Here is a 22,403-nt window from a genome sequence, read left to right as displayed (position 1 = left end):
TAAGTATTGCTTCAAGCAAAAATGTGAATGAGGATGAGGTCAAAATATTGCCTGAAAAATAGGTTACTTTGTTAACCTCCGAAACTAAGACGTCCCTACAGGACAAATCTCCTCATAACTAGTACGGGTGTAATAATCGATTTTTACAACAATTTGATATTTGTAAATGCCGATTCAATTCACTTTCAATATGGGTGCATTTTGAATGATCCAATTCACGGACATAAAATGGATCCTTTTTTTAATTTAGTCTGAAATGTAACAAGTCTAACTCAGAGATAAACACCTGAACACTGCAGTAAAAGGTTTCCAGTTTCCTTGGATTCTCCTTGGATTTCTTGCACACTGTAGCTTTGAGATAAAATAATAGTAATAAATAAACAAATAATCAACTATTAAAGTAGTCGTTGACTATTTCAATAGTTGATTAGTCATCGACTAATTGTGGCTGCCCTATTTGAAACTACGTTTTAATGATGTAGGTTGATTTGATTCTGCCTCATGCAGATCGATCTGGTTGGACCGTAGGAATTGAAATTGAAGAATCAATTAATCATTACGTCTCTGATAACTAATTTTATATAAGCAAGAAATAATAAATGCATCAGGCCACATGTGCTTTTAAATAAGATTAGACTTTTTATCTTTCATTATGTCTCAAAATAGCTGCATATTGTAATCACTAATATAAACCATGTTATCTTGATCAATTTAGTTTTTATTATTGGTGATATTGAATTCCATCTTTTCATAATCAATTTAGAAAACTTTAAAGTCCCATTAGCTGTCACGTGCCTGGGTGTGTGAAATTTGTTTTCTGCGTTTGACCCCTGGTGGAGCGGTAAGCTGCAGACACTCAGGAATCACTTGGTGGTTTAACCCCCTCAATTGTTGAGATTGTGTTTTTTTTTTTTGTATGACTTGGTAAGGGATTTGAACTCACAACCTTCCGGTCTCAGGGTGGACGCTCTACCATAACTCCGCTGAGCATATTTTTCTGTGAAAATTATAATTTATGATTACATTGACAACAACATTGTAGAGGTAAATTGGGGAACACTTTTCACCTGTCTTTTTTTTATATTAAAAAAATGTGAGGAAAATCATAACATTTTCAGATTTGATTTTTAACAGTTCTGTAAATTAGTTTGATTTGCTAAAAACAAAAATATTATTTTATTGTATTGCAAAATATATTTACTGCTTGTCTGATAACCTGATATACTTTCCTTTTTTTTTTCTCTAGACGTCTCAAATGAAGAGGTCATGAAGAAGTTGGAAAAACGAAATAACGAAGCCACAGTCAGTGATGCCCGAGCTCGCTACTTGGAACGAAAGAAACAGAGACAACAGAGCAAAGCTCTCTGACTTTAAAGACTTCTCACTGAAAGATTCTGTGACTCTTGTTTTGATAACAAAAACAATAAAGGTTTATTGCGCTGCCTTTTATCTGTTTTTTTAAATGGTTTTTATATAAATGTTCGATATATATAAATGAGAACTTTAGTTGATATTTTTCTGTAAGTTAAGGGAAAACATGGTCGGGTTGAGGTGAGTTCAGTACTTGATGTTCTTTCTCACCGTCTGCTCAGGTACAGGGACCCTCTGCTGCTTTACGTCACTTCCTGTTATGTGCGTCTGCAGGGTTGTTGTAGTGACAGAGGCAGGCGACTATTTTCGCGTGAAAGCTACGGAGAGAAACGACGTTTTCCTTTAGTTTTGTCTGGATTATTTCTTTTTCTTTCTGTAAATAACCTTTCCGTTCACCCGTTTTTCACTTGAGTGGACTTTATTTATTGTCCGGTGTGCTTCTGTGAACCTACGCGGCAGCGAGAGACCAAGCACGCCGCCACCGACACTGCTGCTGCTGCGGGAAGAAGAAAACAAGCTCGCTGCGCTCTCCGCTAAGCTGTGTGATCATTGACAGAGTTCAATACACACACGCTTCGAGTGACAACTGGCGGGAGCGCTGTGCATCGTAGCTCGGGAACACTTTCAGCGAGCACCACGAGAGGTTATTTTCGTCTCTAAAGTTGAGGTAAGGATAGCCGTAGTAACGAAAACTAGCGCAGGTGGCTAACCGACGTGCTAGCTAGCGGTTAGCTTCAAATAAATTTAAGCTAGCTGCGCTGTTTAATCGAAACGCACTCGTGGTTGGAGTCCTCACTGCTGTCCCACACACCAATTACTCCTGCTGCCCAAAAGTTTGGCATTATTTTGAGTTTTTGTGGTCTAGTGCGACACGGGAAAAGTCTTGAACTTGGCAGGCAACCTTTGTTGACTTTGTCTCCGCTTGCTACCACACTAAGGATGTGTTTACGTTACTGTAATACAGTTTGGCTGCGTGTGGTCGTGGTTTGTTACTAGCTCTCAAATATACGCGTGGTTCTGTAATCCTTGTGTTCCACATTCTCTATAAATGTGTAAAATAAAGCTTAATTTATGGCTGTGTTTTTATATATTTTACTCTTACTCTTTAACTCTTCTCGTTTAAATAATAATAATAAAAACATATTGCCTATTTTTACGCAGGTGACTTGAGCTATAGATAACCGTGGATGGTTATAAAAAGTCTGAAGTCGAGTGAACCCTTATCGGCCTTTATCTTGGTAAACAAAGCAGTTCAAACAGCCTTTCCGACTGTATGCTCGAAAAATTTCAACCTCATCATTTTCACTGAAATGCTGCGAGATTCCGGTAAACCTATTATCTAACGTAAGCTGTTGATTCAGGACTGACCCTGGATCACCAAGGCCTCTCCACAAACACATTTTTGACTTTTTTTGTGCATATTTTTTAATCAGCAGTGACTTTAGTTTCCTGATTGAAATACCCGAGTCTTTTATTTTGAAATGTAAGGGCTTGACAGAGCTCTTGAAGTAAGGTAGTGTGGTTTTTCTTACTGTAAAGTTGTCCTTCAGCCTGCTAAAGATGATGGTGAGGTCTATTGAAGGTTTATGCTGCGGCGAAACGCTTGAGATAGGTGTGAAAACAAAGACTGTCTAACACATGCTCGCCAGTTTATCTGCTCATTTCAGTCTCGCTGGCTGTAGTTTTACTTCCTTTAGGTCCTGTGACTTTTCTCACTTAGTTTTCAGTGTTCTGCTCTGTAAGTGAGTGAAAATGACCTTTGCATTTGTGCTCTATTAAAGTGAAACCCAGATTCCACAAAGCATAATCCAGTTTTACTCAGACCTGTGAACGTCTCTGGAATCTCACGCATGGTTTATTTGATTCTGTGTGATTTTCCAACAATAAATGTTAATTGTTACTTTTTTGATGGTTTTAATTGAGGATGTTCTTGTGTAAAATCTGCTTATTTTCTTTAGGTTTTTTATTTTTTGTTTTGTTTTTCCTTCAATTTTCGTCATCTGAGCCACAGTCGGGCATTGGACCAACAGGAACGGTTTCCACAATTTCCATCAGCTTGTCTGCAGCCCCCTGCATACCCAGACAGTCTTCTGCCCCAGCATGAATGAAGTTAGTGTTGTTAAAAAAGGATGGCTCCACAAGAGAGGTAAGGGGCCCTTTGTATTCATCATCCAACACGTGAATCTAGTGATAATCTATTTAAAAAAATCTTTCTGTTTTAAAATCTTTATTTTCTTAACAGCTAAAATAACATGTTGATGATGTTCTGAATGTTCTTTCCAGGTGAATATATTAAAACATGGCGTCCTCGCTACTTCATCCTAAAAACCGATGGCTCCTTTATCGGGTACAAGGAGAAGCCTGAAGTGTCTGGTGACCACAGCCAACCACCTCTCAACAACTTCTCTGTCGCAGGTCAGTAGTTCCTTCAGCGTGGTTAGTTTTACCCAGAGCCAGATCCGGCTTGTTGTCATGTTCTGCTCTCTAGTGCTCCAGAGTAAGCTGACGTGTGTTTGTGCACTTTGTAGAATGTCAGCTGATGAAGACAGAGCGACCCAGGCCCAATACGTTTGTCATCCGATGCCTGCAGTGGACCTCGGTTATTGAACGAACTTTCCACGTAGACAGCAATGAGGAAAGGTAAACGGCTGAAACTTTGTGCTACGGCTGTGTGATAAAGATGCAGTTACTGTACATCTCTGCCAAATCATTCAGTCAAACCACAGGTCTTTTCAGTTTGAACATCACAGCAAAGAATACACTTATCAATCTCTACGTTTTCTATTGATGCAGAACTTTCCGATCATATATATATATATATATCTATATATATATATAGATATATATAAAACAGTGCCGGGAATGGATTTAAAAAAAAGTACTAATTAATCGAAAACCGTGAATAAAATTAATTGCAACTAATTAATATCTGCAAATAATTTCAATGTGAAATCACATACCAAACTGTTAATCAATTAACAACACCAATCAATCTAATCACTTTTTTGTGCTGTGATTAATCACTATGGTAACACTTTATAACGAGCTTTATTAACAAACATTATTAATGTGTTTATATAGTGTTAGTAAGACATTTATTAGCACAATAAGCCGAATAAGGTTTAGTAACATACTTAAAATGTATTAACATCTAAAGTGAGACCATTGTCCACAAAGTCCATATTAATAAACTGCTTACAAGCTTAATAATTGTATTAAATATCTTTGTCAACACTATATTGAGTGCACCTCATCTAAAGTGTTGCCATCACTATTAGTCACAATATTTTACTAAGTACATTTTATATGACATGTTGCGGCTTTTGAACAGAAACTGTCCAGAAACAACATTTTTCTTAAGTTTTTATTGTCTGAAATCTTTAAATTTGTTAAGTTTTAACCCTAAAGTGTAATTTGTCTTCACAAAAACACGTAAGATAAGCAGAACTCTCAAGACTTTTATGTCTGCAGTATTACTCAAAGAAAACATTGACATACAACCTTAAGAAACGAACTCACAGACTTAAGAAAGAAAAAAAAAGTTCCGGTCACATAGCCCAAATGTTCTGTATGACTGCGCAGACTGCTTTAAAACGTGGTTTTTCTACCAAGTGGTAATAGGTGAACTTTCTCACAGAACTGATGCTTTATTTAACTCATCGTGACAATCAGCATTTCTATTGCTTTGCAGTCGAGGTTCAGTGACAACGCACTGGACCATGGATCAAATAGTCTGCTTTTTGTGCAAAAAGTAATCTAAATAAAAAAAATGAACAAGAATAAAGTACAAAAAAAAGAACGATTGAATATTTATTTATTTATTTAGTAAGTGACCATGGTATAAGTGGGATAATACCAGAAAAAGTGCTCTAATTCACGCCGTAGAAGGCTGCACCAAAGCGAAGGCCTGTTTCTTTGCGAGGTGTAATTAAGTTGCGTTAATAAATATTAACAGGTTAATTTTTTTGTAATTAATTGTGGACTTTCACATCCCTAAAAAAACCTGTCAGACACAACATTAGACTTGTGGCTTTGGAAAATTAAAAAACTGAGATGCATGATGTTATCATCTGTTATCTCCCAAGTCAAAACACGGGGCTAGACCTGCGGATGGTGCACAAAGATCCTGTTTCAGCCCCACTGAACTTGCAGATTCATTATCTTGAATGTGTGCGTTTGATTTTCTCAAGGACAAAGTTTATGCGTATTTTCAGTTTCTCCCACATTGAACTAAACTGAAAATTTTCCACGTATTCCAACCAAACTGTTGACGTCGAGGCAGCACAGGGCAATAACAGGGCTCTCAACCTGTTTTGGCTTCTGTCAGAAACGTTAAGTTGATCAGAAAAGACAGGAAAACAAAGGTCAAGAACTGCAGTGCAGAAAGCCCAAAGGGACCATTGTTCACAATGTTCAGTGAAAGCCATTTAATTTGTGAGAAAAGCAACAACCAGCATGCTCCAAGTAGGATTCAGTGCCAGATAAGACCTGATTAGACACATCAAACCCCTGCAATTGTCATTGAGTTTTGTTTACTTCAGCTCTGCCCAGTACTAAATCCCCATAACCCTCTGTTGAATAGCACACATAAAATCCTAAACTTTATTAGCTAGAGCACTGGTTTTCCTTTCTCAAACATACACATTTTGTCTTGTAACAGATGAACAACTTATTTGTTGAAGAAAAGTTGTCTTTTACTCAAGGATGTATTCTGAAACTGAAACTTTGCTGATGGGCTCTCCTCTGGTTTAGGGAGGAGTGGATGCGAGCGATCCAGGCTGTAACAAACAGCCTGAAGAGTCAACAGCAGGATGAGGAACCCATGGAGATCAAATTCGGCTCACCGAGTGACAGCAGCGGCACAGAGGAGATGGAGATCGCCGTGTCCAAATCCTGCGCAAAAGTGGTGAGTACAGCTTTCCACAAGTGTTGTAAAAATAACCTGTGATATGTGAAAAATACTCCTCTTTGTTTTTTTAACCATATAGTAGTCTTTCCCTATATTGTGGTTCATGTTTTTACAGTGCGCTGTGTTCTGCATTCTGATTGGCTGTTGACCTCGTCAATCAATTTCCTCTGTGCTGTGTTCAGCTCTCCAAATCTGTGCATCTTCAATCCAAAAAAGATTTTTGTTTTCATTCTCTAATACTGGACTCATTTTCTATGAAGGTTTGAACTTTGAGAGTTTAAACAAGAGAGAAAAGCAGGAAAATGTTCATGTCTGCCTGAGAAAAGTGTATAAAGTGTGTAGTGGTGGGTTTTACAACCTTAAATCTAGGGCTGGGTTGACGACATCGATTTAAGCTTAAGAGATCATTAATCGATCCATAAAAGTAGACATCAATCTAGCACATAAAACTAAAGTCTGCTAGATTGATGCTAACGTTAAATGGAATTTCCCGTAGGACGGCTAATGCTAACGCTCGGTCAACATTAACATACGTTGCTGACTAAATCTTTATAAACTCACAGGCATGAATTTTACAAACTCTTTCAAGGAAATGTTTTTTAAAGAAACAATTTGTGGTCTAAAGTATATTTTTTATTCATTTTTTGCTTCTTCTTGAAGTAAAGAATACCGCTATAGTGTGAGCTCCACCTAGTGGCTAAACTGAAATGTCCTCCAGGAGAAGCACAACAATATTTTAAGGCTGTAAAACTCCTCATTATCCACTTTATACCCTTTTCTCAAACAGACAAAACTATTTTCACACATTGTTTAAACTCTCAAAGTTCAAACCTTCATAGAAAACGAGTCCAGTATTAAAGAATGAAAACAGAAATTCCTCACAATTATGTAGATATGGCAAACTGAACACATTCTGTACAGGAGATCGACTGACAAGGTCTACAGCCAATTAGGACACAGAACACTGTCAAAGTAAAAAAAAAGAAAATATAGCATAGACTGCAAAAGGTGAACCGCGATGCACCAAGGGAACACTGTATTTTCTCAGTCATCGCTGGAGCAGGAGTTCACGACCTGTTTGTCCAGCTAAGCTCATCTTTAGTCAGCAAGTTGTTTAAACTTCTAAAGCCTTTTTGGTGAAGCTGCCTTTATCCCAAACATGAGGGATGCTTGTGTATTTTTCAATGTGTGTTATTTTGCTAACATTTTTCAACCACAGTTATTTAAAAATGTTTTAATTGCCCCAAATTAATAAAATATTCCCTATTTTATTATGATTTAGTTTCAGTTAAAGTGATGTTATTTAAATGTTTATTAGGATTTGTCTCTCTCAAACGAAAGATTAAACATCTCTTATTTTGGTGCCATCCTTACCAATGTTTTGCATATTCAGACATTTTGTCCGTTTTAACTTATAGTATAGAAAGAAACACTGTAAAACACCAAATATTTTTATTTACTTATATACTCATTTACTTTTTTGAATAAGGTGTGTTTTGTTTCAGACTCATATATATATATATTTGTTTTTCTTCTAGACAATGAGTGATTTTGACTATCTGAAGCTTCTGGGCAAAGGGACTTTTGGGAAAGTGATCCTGGTGAAAGAGAAAGCCACAGGGATGTACTACGCCATGAAAATCCTCCGCAAAGAAGTCATCATCGCTAAAGTCAGTCATCCCACATTAAAAAAATGTTGTTTTTATTTATCCAGCTTTATTCCTAAAGTGAATGTGTTGGTGTTTGCAGGACGAGGTGGCGCACACGGTGACAGAAAGCAGGGTTCTTCAAAATACAAGGCATCCCTTTTTAACGGTGGATCACACTTTTTTTTTGACATAATTTTTTAAATAAGAGAATCTTTTAAACGTTGTAATAACATTATAATTGTTCTCTTTCTTAGACACTAAAATATGCATTTCAAACTCACGACCGGCTATGCTTTGTGATGGAATACGCAAATGGAGGCGAAGTACGTCTTTTAAAACATTTGTAACACTTGTCTGATTGTAGAAAAGTTTAAAGCTAAACTGTGGCCTCAGTTTGAAACCACATATTTACTGGTCTGCTTATTACACTCGCCTTAATACGTTTAATTTCAGTTTAACTTCAGCAATAACAAAAAGGGAGTGTATTTATAACAAATGTAATGTTTTTTTTCTTTATTCCTTTGCAGCTTTTCTTTCATTTATCCCGGGACAGAGTCTTCACAGAAGACAGGGCACGGTTTTACGGGGCAGAAATCGTTTCAGCACTCGAGTATCTACATTCCCGCGATGTTGTTTACAGGGACCTTAAGGTACGATATTTATTGTTATTATATTTTTTTTTAGGGAACAATAACTTAAGTTAATAGTTTCTAATTATGCGCAAACAATTCAGGTTTCTTAGGAAGAGAAACAAATCAATAAAAACAGTATTTATTTAACGCTTTAAATCCAGAGTTCCAGTGTTTATGTTCTTTGATTAACTGTAATTTTTTTCATTGTTAAATAGTCAACATTATTGTAGCAGATATTGAAGGAGAAAAGTGGCACGATTGTGTCACTTTTCTCCTTCAATATCTGCTACAATAATGTTGACTATGTAACAATGAAAAAATTACAGTTAATTACATTGATTGTGTTTATGTTTGAAAAGTTACAGTATTACAGTAGTGTAAAGATTTAGCAGTACTGTATTTTTGGACTATAATTCGCTCCAGAGGTTAAAGGCGATTAAAAATAATATTCACTCTGGACTACGACTGTAACGCGTATCTGAGTACTTGTATTTTTGTGATCTGCTCTCGAATGTCTTGGTACAAACGTCCAAGATTGCCGATTCGTGATCTGTGTAAATATAGCAGAGTGTAGTAAAAAATGCAATTCGAGAACGACGTATTGATTGTTCTGAAATGCAGTAAAATTTTAGATTTTAGGTTTATAAACTAAAAATAATAGGAATCCGCATCTCTACTCTCACTGGAAGTAAAAAAATCTTCAAAATAAAGTGTTGGTGAAGCTTCCTGTTTTCAAAGTAAAACTAACAAGTGTTTTTTTCTTTTTTTTTGCTGAAAAAAATTAGAGTTTTTGATACAAGTCCTGAAAAAACAAATTTGCTCCGTTTGCACAAATATACTTATTGTAATTTCAGCAGATTTGAAACTGATTAAAAAAAAACAGCACTTTTATGCAGCTCTGCACAGTGAACAGTAAATGTGAATCGACTAATTCTGCCGCAGAAAAAAAGAGACTTTTTGTACCGTCTTTGCACCAGTAAGCAATGGGTGTCGAACTCGTTTTGGTTTGGGGGCCACATTCAACCCATCTGATCTCAAGTGTGCTGGACCAGTAACATAAAAGCAAAATAACCTGTGGTCAACTTATCTGTAGCTTTGTTTTTTTGTTTTTTTTCTCAATTGGAAAAAAATGCCTCAAACAACCTAGTGGCCTAATCACTTATTATTATTATTATTAGAGCTTTTATTATTATTATCTTTTTGACATGAACATTTTACTAATTGTGGTGTCCCACCTGGTCATTTTTATAGCAACTTAACACCAGTGAGTCTGGCAGAGAACCAAACTACATCTTACCCAGATCTGGCACATGCTTTCAAAGAAATGCTGTTTATTTCTTGATCTCTTCCTATGTCTGTATTTCTTCTTCTCTGCTCCCTCTAGTGGCGGAATTGTGCATTGCAGCAATATCTTTAAATAACCATAACTCGCCACAGGAATGGACTACAAACTTGCTTTTATTTTCCCAACATCTTTATATTTTTTCTCTTCATGACTGGGTCAGATTAAACCATCTGGCAGGCCGGATGTTTGACACCTCTGCTTTAGAGATGTAAGGTGTTGGAGAACTTTTAGGATAGAAAAACTGTAGAGAACATTTCCAGGATTTGTTGTCAAATGATCCAAAACTATGTCGTTTATGTCACTGCTCAACTTAACCAGAAACCTGATAAAGAAAAACGTGGTTAAAGTGACTAACACCATTTCTTTCAATCTAAATCTTTGTGTTTTTATCAGTTTGGTTGATTCTAATCTCCTCTTCTAAATAAAGGTATAAATAATAGTAATTTAATAAGTATAATCTTAATTTTCATACATCCAATAAAAAGATATACATATAGCAAAAACATTACATTAAAGAGTAAGAAAGCTTGAATTGTCAATCGAATCGCCAACCCCTTGTAACGATCCATATGTCCCACTTTTAAGAGAATTTTATTTAAAAAAAAAATACTAAAACAAGAACAGGCATTTAATCTTAAAGGGCAAATCGTAAAAATGTAATAAATAGCAACAATATTCCGAATATGTCCACGCTTCTCTACCGTAACACATTGATGTTTATTTAGCTTCAAGAAACATTAGAGGAATCTAGTAACTTTACATATAAGCATAACCATAACATAAAGAACACGCTACAAGTCAACTAAACTCTTTATATTACTTCAAATTTCTAAATCTTTTGAATTCTTCATCCTCTGTGTCACTTTGGAACAATTCTGCTGAGCCTGGCATAACTCTTCTTATCTATTACTGAGACACACACCTACAGTGCCCTCTAGTGGTATACATCCAAACTATGCAAAAAAATACGACTGAAAAATATGCTAGTTGTCTTTGTACCTATCAGCTCCTAGTGCCTTTAATTAGATTGTATTTTTCATTTATTTTCTCGTCGTTTGCCTCTGCAGATTTAACTTTTTTTTGTTTTTTTGGTCTCCCCACAGCTTGAGAACCTCATGTTAGACAAAGACGGCCACATAAAGATCACCGACTTCGGGCTGTGCAAAGAGGGGATCACTGACGGAGCCACTATGAAAACCTTCTGTGGGACCCCTGAGTACCTGGCGCCAGAGGTAGAGGATTATTACTACACAGAAATCTTTATTTACAAGCGATGTATTGATCTGATACTCAAAGAGAGCACAGTGACTGGAGATCGGATCCATTTTGTGACGTTACCTGATGTTAAACTGAATGACATTGCAATGTATTGTTTGTGTCTGCATCCTCTTGTGGGTAGTTGAATGGAAATTTTTTTAACCTTTGGCACGATCAACGTCATTCCAGCTGATTCTGAAGGAGAAAAGCGGCTCGTCGAGCCGCTTTTCTCCTTCAGAATCAGCTGGATTGACGTTGATCACTTTTGATCCAAACAACAACTAACCAGAGTTGATCCTATTTTGTTAATAGGAGACATAATTGCTTCGAAAATTGATCGTATTCTTTGTGACAAAAGCAAAAATCCAATACTAATAACAAGCCTCTTTTTTTAAATGTTTCTACGTAAAAGTGATCATCTTAGCTACAAACCGATCTCACATTTGTGCAAAATAAATAAATAAGGATAAACTAAAGTGAGTCATTTGGCTTTTAAATGTAGTCTTACAAGTTTTAATGTTTTTGTTTTTGTTTTTTTTAAGCATAGGTATCAGTGAAACTGTTTTGGAGTTAGGCTAATGTTTACACGAAGCTGTTTTTTTTATGTTTGGCTTTTTCAGTTTTTTAGGCTTCTTTGAAGTTTTGTTATTTTTTTCAGCTACATGCTAGCTGATTTGGCTAAACTAATTATATATATATTCTTAGTTGGCTATCAGCTTTAGCCTTTTTAATCTATTAGCTTCAGTGATTTTAACTATCAATCTCAGCATCTTCAGTTGCCAAATTCCGCTTACAGCATTCACACTAGCATTATCACAGGTAATGCTATTTATCTAGTTCATAATTATGTTAAGTTTTAAAAATTAAGTTTTAGAGTGTTCAATAAATGTTTATCCTGTTTGGCCCATGACCTAAGGTGTGTTTTGGATTTTGGCCTCTTGTGCGATTGAGTTTGACATCTTTGATCTAGAATATCTTTTCACCTTTTATTTTTGTAATGTTCTCAGCTTTTGATTTGTTCTCATGTTCCTGTTTTTCCACCAACATTTGTGTTTTGGTGTCAGGTGCTGGAGGACAACGACTACGGCAGAGCGGTGGACTGGTGGGGCCTGGGAGTGGTCATGTACGAGATGATGTGCGGTCGATTGCCGTTCTACAACCAGGATCACGAACGCCTGTTTGAGCTTATCCTCATGGAGGAGATCCGCTTCCCCAAGAACCTGGCCCCGGAGGCCAAGGCCCTGCTGGCAGGCCTGCTGAAAAAGGATCCCAAACAACGGTACGTGGTGACGTGGTTGTCATTTTCTTCTGTCATTTAGACTGTTTTGTGTGAGAGATAGTTGTGGATGAAAACTTCAAAAGGATTTTTTTTGGAAAACCCAGACCAAACCATATCTACATATCTAAATATCACTAAATAAACTATGATACAAACACAACATTTTTGTACTTTATATAAAGCTGTGAACAATAACACGTTAACGCACACGATTAATAAAAGAGAATTAATGTGTTAATATTTATGAACGCAAATTAATTACACTTCGCGGAGCAGCTGTCTTTTGCTTTGCCTCACCAGTTTAGTATTCCAGTGTGTGTTAAAAAGTATTATCTCACTTACACTGTAGCGTCCCTTTCCCACACTGAGGCACCAAGACTTAATCTCTTTTTAAAGGGTAACCAAACAGAGACGTTGGAGGCTGATTCCACCCACAGCCAAAATGTGAAAATCCAGTCAGAGGGGTGGGGCGTGGGGGCAGGACTGTTACCATTACTGGATAAATGAATAAAAATAAATAAATTGATAAAATACAATTAAAAGATAGGCTTGGAACAGGTACCGTCTACACTCGGGTGTGTTCACTTAACAGCTTTGTGGCATTAGGAAATTAGGAAAAAAAGATTTGGAGTACCTGTTAGTTTTTCTAGCTGGAGCAATATAACAGTGACCTGAAGACATCTTTAAAAAACTGGAAGACATGAGGTGTTTATGTGTTAAAATTATGTTTTTGATGTTTAGAGTTCTGATTTCTTACTGTTAAAGTGTTTTGTACACACAAATTACACTTCTGGGCTAAGACTTGATGAATTTAAACATTTCAGACAGTAAAAAAGAAGGAAACTTTTCTCTCTGGCCAATTTTTGTTCAAAAGCCACATATTGGGATAAAACTGACCTAGTAGTGATTAAACACAACAAAGGTGCGATTAATCTGATTTATTTTTAAATCAGTTGACAGCCTTGATTCAAAATAAATCTTCTAAATGTACAGTTTAGTGTATGATTTCATATTCTGATTATTCACAGATAATAAGTGGTCGGCAAATACTGTAACTAAAAAAAACTACATTGAAAAGTATTTTTCAATCCATTCCCTGCCCTAACTATAAACTACATGTTCCAAAAGTTTTCTCTGAATCCGATGACATGCATGGAGGCGCCCTGAAGGGGGGAAACAAACAGCAACATTAAAGCCAGTGTTCTGTCTTTATTGGTTTTGGTTGAAGGTAGCGGCGTAAACGGGCCCATAATTGATTGTTGTTTTGGTCAGGGGCCTGGTTCTTCCTGTAATACCGAGGGATCGCTAATATTAGCACCTGGAGCTCTGCCTGTGGGCTTACGAACTCACAGCCAGGAAATTAACGTCGGCCGAAGAAGACATAAACAACGTGGCGAGTGCGTGCACATTTCAAATGAGTGTGTTTGTGTGTGTCTGCAGGCTCGGAGGCGGGCCAGACGACGCCAAAGAAGTGATGACTCACAAGTTCTTCATCTCAATCAACTGGCAGGATGTTATCGATAAAAAGGTGGGCGGCTCAGATCCACGTGAGCGTTGGAAACAAATGGCAAAAATACTGACTAACCCTTTTTGTGCTCAGCTCGTTCCCCCCTTCAAGCCCCAGGTGACGTCGGAAACAGACACCCGCTACTTCGACGATGAGTTCACAGCACAATCTATTACAATAACTCCTCCAGACAAGTGTAAGTGTTGGTCCACTTTATTTCTGAGAGCCTTTAAATGTGTTCTCAACTCGTCTTTGTCTTTTGTGTACTCTCCAGATGACAGTATAGATCCAGAGGATTCAGATCAGCGCACACACTTCCCTCAGTTCTCCTATAGCGCCAGCATCCGGGAATGATCACACAGACTCACAAACGAGCAGGCAGGCTGGCACACAATCACAACCCCACATGCACACTTGCACTGCTGAGTACTTTTGAATGGCACAAAGCATATTTTCATTCTGTCTGTAGTGCACACATACACACACATCATGAAGTAGGACCCCACAAACCGAGAATGACTGACCTCAGCAGGTTTGTGTGGACGGACTGGCAGCTTCGTCTCCGTGCATCCTCTCAGGGTTGACTTTAGGCTTCCCTGCTGGACCTCTGCTGCACCTCTCTGGACACCACATCGACGCCTTTGACACTTCGAAAACCAGGTTTTTCCCCCCACCAACCTCTTTAACCAGCTGCAGCCATGCTTCACACACAGACACACCGAACAAGCCCATGCATTTAGACTCGAGCGTCCTCGAGGAAATTTCAAAAATTAGGAATTTTAAAGATATTTAATTTTTTTTTTTTCACCCGTTGTCACAGTTTTAAATGTAAAGCCATATTTCTGCTTTTTTCATGTGATTTTTGGGGGGGTTAAAAAGAAAAAAAAACAAGTGCTCTTTCTGGAACTTGCTGTTACGAATCAGTGTAGGTTTTTACCTACAGTAGGGGCGGAAATGAGGGCAAAGAGAGTTGCCATTACTGTGTTTGCACTGCACGGGTGAATCTGAGAACGGATGGGCGTGTGCGCATGTGTGCAGAAACTGCAAAAGAATGAATGATCAACCTTTTTTGTTTGTTTGTTTGTTTGTTTGTTTGTTTCCAGCCATCCATTAGTGTCTGTTGTAGTTTTTCCAACTCTGGAAGATTAATGGCTGACGACACTATGCAGCTCACTCAACACTTTTGTTTTTCAAGGAAACACATTCAAAAACTGACCAGCGTTATCGCTAAATCGACGAGTCAGTATTACAAAAGTTCTGTAGCATGGCTGTCATTTTCTGCAACACGTTTTAAAGGATGCTCTGTCCAAATTCAGTGTCCGACTAGTTGGATCAGTCTCCCATGTGTGTGGTTTTCCCCAACCAGCCCCTAGAAACCGGTGACAACTTCACTATAATTATATCCAGTAAATTTCACTCCCTAGCTAAAGAATAAGAAACAAACCAGTGCTCGTTTATTTTATTTTTTTAATTTAATATTTCATGATCCTTGTATTTAAAGAATGAAAGAGATCAACTGTTAATAAGAGGCCAAAAATGATGTCTTGTTGGACGTGTAAAACTTTTTTTTGTCGAAAACATTGAAATGTGTGCAGCAACAGGGTTGTTGTTATTGTACTAAATGCCGTGTGACCTGTCGAACCAGCCTTTAGCCTGCAGAAAGGAGGAAATAGGCAAAAATATCAGCAAAATTGCTGAGTGGAAATTAAAAAAAAAATGTCAGTACTCTGATTCATGGCAGCACATGATTGACAGACGCTGTGGAAAGTACATTGAGTGCTCAAATTGACACAAGCGTTTTTTTTTTTAATTCCATAATGCTGGAAAAGATGTTGGTTGCTCTTTAAGTTGTACTAAAGGAGCACATAAACCATTTTTTATGTTTTTTTTATTATTATTTGTTGTGTTTTATCCCTGTTTGTCCTTTTACTTCTCTTTTTTTTGAAGATACATCATCTTGTTTTAAGTATACATTATATTAAATATATCTATTAAAAAGTTTTTTTTAAACTGACATTTTTCTGTTTTTTATTATTTTCTACTTTTTCTGTCTTTGTTTTTAAGCGGGATTCCATAAGAGGATTGCTTTGTGTGCTCATAAATAGCAGACTATCCTTCAATCCAACAGTGATTCATATGGAGCTCTTTTTGAGCCATTAATGTTTGAAACCCAAATAAAACATTTTAGAAAAATATTGGTGTTTGGACAAAAACAATCTAAAATATCAAAAATGTTTGCTATTCTAAAATGAATTATTTTCAGCTTCAAATGTTGTTTTTTTAGGTTTCAAAACTCCAAATTTCTATTTCAAAACTGTCTTTTCAGATTGAAATTGAATAAAGCAGAGGATCCCATTCACGTTAGATATGTGTTTCAATTAAACGCTCTAGTTGACTACTGGACCTCAGTTCACAATTTGATTTATTTAAATTAAATTAAATTTGGTTTAATTTTATTGTTAATAGATTTAAACTAATAAAAATCTTTTTTTTATTCAAAAGCAAATGAGAAATTCTAACTGAAAAGCAATCTTAGAATTAGAGAAACAAACAATTTAAATAGAAATTAGACATTCATTTTTTTTGTAGTAAAGATCCATTGAATTGTGAATAATCTGTTATGATTCACACAAACGATTCAGCATTCTCTTGGATATCCCTCTGTCGTATCTCCACGTCTGTTTTGTGTGGGTGAGTTTCTGCGAGATATGAGTGAAAACGCAAAAAAAGAAGCAGATTTTCCTCTCCCCAGTGAGCGTGAGGTGGCCTCGGTTCCTGCAGACAATAATGCAATGCTTCACAACTCCAGCACTCTCCTCACTGACTCAAGCACAGCCCTCAAACTCTGTCCACAAGAGGCCTGCTTTGGACCTGATGACGGACCTCGCTGCGGACTTGCCTTTATTGCTATCTTGGGCCACTAGGGGGTGCTGTTGGACTCAAGCTGGTTGTAAAGCCATACACTGAACCTCGCTGCTGGCCACGCTTATACCAATGCTTCTCAGCTTATAAAAAAAAAAAAAAAAACATGCAACTGAACCCCCCTGACCTCTCCTGTAGGCATACACCGGCACAACAAGTGCCTCTTCATTATTGTGTAAATACCAAAAAAAAAGACGAACCCTGATGATGAATGCAGAAATCGTAGAAGGGTAGGCCTGCAGCTTAGTAGAATTTGATTTGCAGCTTTACTAAGATGACCTTAAACCTCTCTGTGAACCTGAATGTGTAAAGCAGTCAGGAATGTCACACCGGATGCCGCTCTTACAGAGATCTCTTTGATTTTGCGTCTTTTTCTTTTTTCTTTTTTTTTTTTTGTGCTTGATGCTGATAGTTGAGGCTCAATGAAAAAAAAAAAGCAATCTCAAAAGGGAGGAACGTTGTCTTCACAAGTTTTTAGTCTCTTCTGCAAGACTTTCCAATGTTGATGCCTGCTACAGTACGGTAGCTTATAACATTTGCCACAATAATGTGCCAGTAAACATTTTTACCAAAATAAAAGCGTGTTTTCTCTGTTCTTTTGCATGAAAAAACAATTTCTGACATGGATGTGGGTTCATTTTGTGTCATATATTTTTGTTCTTTAGGCAAAATGTTTTTTATTGGAACAACTTTTTTTCATCTTTAAGTTCCTTTTTAAACTTTTTAATAAATATAGTAATTTCTCAAATGTGTTTTATTGTCTAATGACAATAAATTGTGTAACTGCAAAATGCAACCTATGGAAAAAAATTGATGCAACAATTTGCAACGAATTTATTTGATCAAATTTGTTACAAAATGTTGAGTTAAAATACCTTAACATGGGAAAAATGCTCAAATTGAGTTAGGGAAATATGATTCTCCTTTCTTGCCTGAACAACTAAACAGCTAAAAATACTTTAAAAATTGCCTTTATCGATATCTGATCTTTTATAAGTACAGGATAACACTTTAAAACAGAAACTTAGACTCAATTATTAATAATTGGATTTGTAAAATGTAGGCCTATTTACACTTTAAAAGGGGAATCATTGGATCAAATAGCAAAAGTTCATTCATTTTTTTACATTTAAAAATATTAGTTTAAAACCGATTTTGAGAAAACCATTAACTCAAAAGTTTGTTTTGATGAAAACTAATAATTTGAAAAGTAACTTTCAGATTTTCTTTAAATTGAACCAATATTTCACTTTTACCAAATGTATCATTAACAATTACCTTCTCATAAATTGTTATATTAGAAAATAAGAATTTATGCTTTAAAAAAATTGAATGCAGACATAAATTCTGGTTTTTGCTAAGACCGTCCAAAAGACCAACGCCTTCGCTTGTTTGGAGCGGATCTTCCTGACACCGGTTCCCCCGGTCCAATCAGTGCCGTCCAGCTGCGTTTATTAGCGGCTTCAGACGGCGCGGCTGCTGTGAGCTCCAGACCTCCGCCGACCACCGTGGATAAGTAGCTGCAGCGGCCCGACTCGGAGCCCTCGCCCCCGGCTGATGCGACCATGGCCAGGACCGGGTTCTGCGACTCCAAGCCTCTGTTGGACTTACACAAGAAGGTCAATCATTATTTTATAAAGCAATCAAATAAAAAAAATAAAATGTTTGTCTGATTGGTTTGAGTTATTTAAATGAAGATCATTTAATGAGTCAGCTGCAGCGTTTTCCTTTGTGCGTAAAAGTCCACTCTTCAGAAAAGTGTAGTCTCCTCATCAGGTGGATGAGGTTCCGATGGAAGGTTTCTGCGGCCCTCTGACCCAGCAGGCTTTGCGGTTTCAGGCGGATGACAGGAGAGTTCCACTGAGAACCCGGGCGAACGCGTGCGGGCCAGTAGACCGGCGTCATCCCGCAGAGACGGACGAGTCCAGGATGGCCCCGGCTAAAACGGAGACGGAAAGCAGCAGATGGGTAAACCTCAAATGTTGTTTAAGGCCTGTTCCAGGGACAACTCTAGACCTCTTCTTTGGTCTGTGCAGGAAAGGAGGTTGTCGGCCCAAACGAGTGAGAGCATCATCCTGGGATTCCATGTGGACAGCAAGGCGAGCTCTGCAGAAACTGTGGCTGGTGAGTTTCCCTAAACACCCTTAACGTCTGAGAACTACTAAACAATGTGATTGGGGAAAAAATCTTCATGCATTCATGTGATTATCATCAAAAGATCTGTTTTTTTTATTTTTTTTATTTATTTATTTATTTATTTTTTTTTACTTTCAGTCAATGATTTGTTCCCTCTGTTAGGTTAAATTAGACCTATTTAAAATTAAAACATTTAAAAAGTCTATGGAGTTTAAAAAAATTTAAAGAGGGAAATAAAGCAAGTTTCAGTTTTTTGTTTCTCTGAACTTCTCCAAATCCACATTGTGGCCAAATTAGTGCTTTGAAATCCAATTATTTCTTCCTTTTAAGGACATAAATTGCGAAAATGTTTTTCAATTTTTGTTTTCATTTTTTGTAAATTCCACTTCTCTGCTGCGGTCTTCAGTGACTTTATTTTACACTTTACTCTGTTGTCACTTTAAAATATGTTGTGCAATTTCTGTTAAATCACTTATAACCACGGTGCAATTTCTTCCTTTTTTAATTTTCATTTTTGTCTCCACAATATAAGTTTGTTTTTTGTAAATATGTGACTCGCCTAATTTTTTTAAATTTTTTTATATACCTATGTATCCACCTCTATTTCTATCTGTAAAGCTGCTCTAACTTTGGAATTTCCCCACTGTGAGATGAATAAATGACTATCTTATCTCTAAATGTTAATATAAACAATCCAAATCCTAAAACATTTGAACATGTTATATACTTTTTTATTAGAATGAAAGGTCTTTGATAATGATGCAAGCTGACATGTTTTTTTTTTGTTCTCTGAACAAGATCGAGATTACCAGCAATATGCTTATTTTTCTTGTGTCAAAGTTAAATTGGTTCTGCTTTAAAAAGTTTCAGAATCTGATAATCTCCTTTTCAAATGTGCTGCTTTTTTAAAAAAAATTCCCTTGTGTAAAAAATTGCACAACCGAACAAATGATTATCAGTGAACATATTGATTTCTCTATTGTTTTTTTATGTTTAAAATAAATGGAATACTCTCAGGAATTGTAGAAACAGTCTCATCTAATGTTATTCTTCTGCAAACTGTCCAACAGATGAATGTGTTGAGAAGTCGGTGCTGCTTTACCCTCACGGGCTGCAGGGTCTTCACAGCCTGCAGGCTCTGGTTCCCAGCTTACTGCGCCATGAGGTGGAGCTGGCGCTCGAGAAACTGGACCTCATCTGGGACAGGACATATGCCTGGGATATGTTTTTGGACATGATGGTGAGTAGTTTTGGTCAATGAATAACTTTTTTTTTTTCTTTTAAACAGGATATGCTGTTGTCTTTAGACCCACTCCAATGAAATGGTGGTTTTAATGTTTTTTTTTCTGTTGACAAAGGAAAAATATATAGAAAATTAAGATTGAAAGTGCATTTCTGATTATTTCTTTATTTTAACAGAGCAGACAAAAGAATTCAGTTGGAAAAAGTTTGTAGTTGTGGCATAGAAGCAATGATTGGAAGGCCACAATGACGCTTCCACTTGTAGTTTAATAGATCCATGAACATCTGGATCAAAATTGTACGTCTTATTAGCTCCAATATTGCTCGCCATTTTTGTTGCACTGCTAATGGTAAGTTGGGGTTTTGGGTGGCTGTAAGCTAATGGGAGAGCATGTAAACAGATGGATGACAGGAAGTGGGCTTACTCCACACAAAAGGTCCCTCCCACAACTAAAACGCTCTGAACTACTGCAGAAACTACATCTTAGAAAATGACACAAGTTTTGATTTTTGGCTAAAAACACCATAATCATAATTAAAAGACCACTGGGAACCCTTTGATCAGAATGGGTCTGTAACCATTTTTTTGCCCCCTACTTGGCACCGTCTTTCATTGAATCCATGTACCTTTTGGGATTTTCTTTTGAACCTGTAGAGGACTCAAACACAGAACTCTCTCCCAAACGCTGACCTCCCTCGCCAATTCACTGATGCTACCCGAGGTATCCTGGTGGACTGGATGGTACAAGTTCATGTGAGGCTCACTTTTCACTCCCACAATTGTACATTGTTCTCACAAGCAGTTGCTTTTCTTAAAACGCAATTGGGAAAAAATATAACTGCTAGTAACTTTCTGCTAGGAGCTGCTGCACTTCCAAGAAGACACCCTCTATTTGGCCGTTCACCTCCTCAATCACTCCCTGCGACAGCTCAAGGTGACCACCGCAAACCTGCAGCTCCTTGGTATGGTTTGCATATTTATTGCTGCGAAGAAAGAGGAGAGCCTCCTCCCACAGGTTTGCTGCTTTCAGCTCCCGTCATGAAGTTTCCATTCTCAGTGAAAGGCGTACTAGTTTGAGAAATCCTGTGATGCTTCCAGGTGTCTGATCTCTGCAGCTTAATGGACCACGCCTACACCAAACACCAGCTGATGCGGATGGAGCGCCGGCTCCTCTGTGCTCTGAAGTTTGACCTGTCTCACTGCCCCCCTTTGCATTTCCTCCTCCTCTTCGCCTCGGTTGGCCGCTGCAGTGCCATGGTAGGAACAGTCATGGGACTGAGATCACTAAAAGTTTTAAATGTCATCCTCCTGGTGATCTCTGCCTCCAGATGGTGTGGACGGCCCGTTATCTGCTGGAGTTGGCTCTGCTAGAGGCCCAGTGTGTGGTGTTTCTACCCGTCCAGCTGGCCGGAGCGGCCCTCTGCTTGGCTCGCCACGTTCTCCAGGAGTCTCCAACCCCAGAGGGGGAGGCGGCCTGGTGTCTGATCTCCAGCATCCATGTAGGCAGGTGCTGATCTCCACTCCTTCAGCTCTCCACCCTGTACCACCAAGATTTAGCATTTAAGATTTTTCTTTCTCTTGTAGTGAAACAACTATTCTAAGGATCATGCAGATTCTAGCCACTGCTGCCTCCAGGGTCCAAACCCACGAGAACTCTGCTACTTTTATGAAATTCTCCTCCCCAGAGAGGATGGGTGTTAGCAGACACCCAGGTCTGAGGAATCCTGCTGGGCTGTTGGGTCTATGCTCTTCACAAGCCCCTCTCAAAGGAACCAAATTACACTTGTGAGCTCAAACCTGTAGTAGTGAAGAAATTGAAAGAAAAAAAGAAACTTTAAGATTCAAGCCAAAGCAGAACATTCTTGGTTATGGATCATCTGAAGCTGTAAGTGTTGTGATTGTTGTTGGGTAAGAAAGGTGTGGTTGGTGTCCGGTGTTGCTGTTTGTGAATTAGCCCGTGTTTTATGATCTTAAATTTAGAAAATACTAGAATTTAGAAAATACTAGACTTTTTCCTGACGTTTTCTTGTTACTTGTGGAGAGAATGTGACCTGTCTGTCAAGTTTTGAGAAAGTTTTAATGTAAAAATAAAGTGCCCGCTGCAATGTTTTGAGATTTTGAAAATTTACTTCGCACACTTTTTTTTTTTTTTT

At 37.5% G+C, this 22,403-nt stretch overlaps 3 protein-coding genes across 5 annotated transcripts in view; all 3 read left to right on the top strand.

Moving 5' to 3' along the window:
- dhx40 (DEAH (Asp-Glu-Ala-His) box polypeptide 40) overlaps positions 1 to 1,449 on the top strand; it is a 9,306-nt gene extending 7,857 nt beyond the window's left edge. The window contains exon 17 of the mRNA XM_024276653.2: positions 1,247 to 1,449. Coding sequence (XP_024132421.1) covers positions 1,247 to 1,368 — 122 coding nt within the window. The 3' untranslated portion in view covers positions 1,369 to 1,449. The remainder of the gene's footprint in view (positions 1 to 1,246) is intronic.
- Positions 1,450 to 1,596: 147 nt separating this feature from the next.
- On the top strand, positions 1,597 to 17,064 carry akt2 (v-akt murine thymoma viral oncogene homolog 2). 3 transcript variants are annotated; one of them, XM_024276656.2, is made up of 14 exons: positions 1,597 to 2,038; positions 3,383 to 3,517; positions 3,655 to 3,786; positions 3,900 to 4,011; positions 6,124 to 6,277; positions 7,819 to 7,950; positions 8,030 to 8,095; positions 8,184 to 8,252; positions 8,457 to 8,579; positions 11,010 to 11,138; positions 12,228 to 12,442; positions 13,883 to 13,970; positions 14,043 to 14,145; positions 14,224 to 17,064. In XM_024276656.2, the coding sequence occupies exons 2-14, from the start codon at positions 3,472 to 3,474 to the stop codon at positions 14,301 to 14,303; spliced, it is 1,449 nt and encodes a 482-aa protein (XP_024132424.1). In that variant the 5' UTR covers positions 1,597 to 2,038; positions 3,383 to 3,471; the 3' UTR covers positions 14,304 to 17,064. The 3 variants fall into 3 exon arrangements, with proteins under 3 accessions (XP_024132424.1, XP_024132423.1, XP_036070620.1); XM_024276655.2 differs by having other exon boundaries at positions 3,330 to 3,517; XM_036214727.1 differs by lacking the exon at positions 1,597 to 2,038 and having other exon boundaries at positions 2,068 to 3,517.
- Positions 17,065 to 18,274: 1,210 nt separating this feature from the next.
- ccnp (cyclin P) lies at positions 18,275 to 22,365 on the top strand. Its single transcript, XM_024276651.2, has 9 exons — positions 18,275 to 18,490; positions 18,711 to 18,839; positions 18,908 to 18,995; positions 20,078 to 20,247; positions 20,905 to 21,003; positions 21,110 to 21,265; positions 21,349 to 21,507; positions 21,579 to 21,757; positions 21,835 to 22,365. The coding sequence occupies exons 1-9, from the start codon at positions 18,437 to 18,439 to the stop codon at positions 22,037 to 22,039; spliced, it is 1,239 nt and encodes a 412-aa protein (XP_024132419.1). The 5' UTR covers positions 18,275 to 18,436; the 3' UTR covers positions 22,040 to 22,365.
- The last annotated feature ends 38 nt before the right edge of the window (positions 22,366 to 22,403 follow it).

The sequence above is a fragment of the Oryzias melastigma genome, linkage group LG13 (genome assembly GCF_002922805.2).
Source record: "Oryzias melastigma strain HK-1 linkage group LG13, ASM292280v2, whole genome shotgun sequence".
NCBI lineage: Eukaryota > Metazoa > Chordata > Actinopteri > Beloniformes > Adrianichthyidae > Oryzias > Oryzias melastigma.
Note: the sequence above shows the minus strand (reverse complement) of the source record. Positions and strands in the feature narration are given on the sequence as shown.

What these genes read in the sequence shown, in the direction of transcription:
- akt2 (XM_024276656.2), top strand. Translation starts at nt 3,472, where the DNA reads ATGAATGAAGTTAGTGTTGTTAAAAAAGGATGGCTCCACAAGAGAG. An exon ending in CAACAACTTCTCTGTCGCAG is followed by an intron (nt 3,787 to 3,899) that starts GTCAGTAGTTCC and finishes TGCACTTTGTAG; the next exon opens with AATGTCAGCTGATGAAGACA. An exon ending in AATACGCAAATGGAGGCGAA is followed by an intron (nt 8,253 to 8,456) that starts GTACGTCTTTTA and finishes ATTCCTTTGCAG; the next exon opens with CTTTTCTTTCATTTATCCCG.
- ccnp (XM_024276651.2), top strand. Translation starts at nt 18,437, where the DNA reads ATGGCCAGGACCGGGTTCTGCGACTCCAAGCCTCTGTTGGACTTACAC. An exon ending in AGACGGAAAGCAGCAGATGG is followed by an intron (nt 18,840 to 18,907) that starts GTAAACCTCAAA and finishes TGGTCTGTGCAG; the next exon opens with GAAAGGAGGTTGTCGGCCCA. An exon ending in ACTGGATGGTACAAGTTCAT is followed by an intron (nt 21,004 to 21,109) that starts GTGAGGCTCACT and finishes ACTTTCTGCTAG; the next exon opens with GAGCTGCTGCACTTCCAAGA.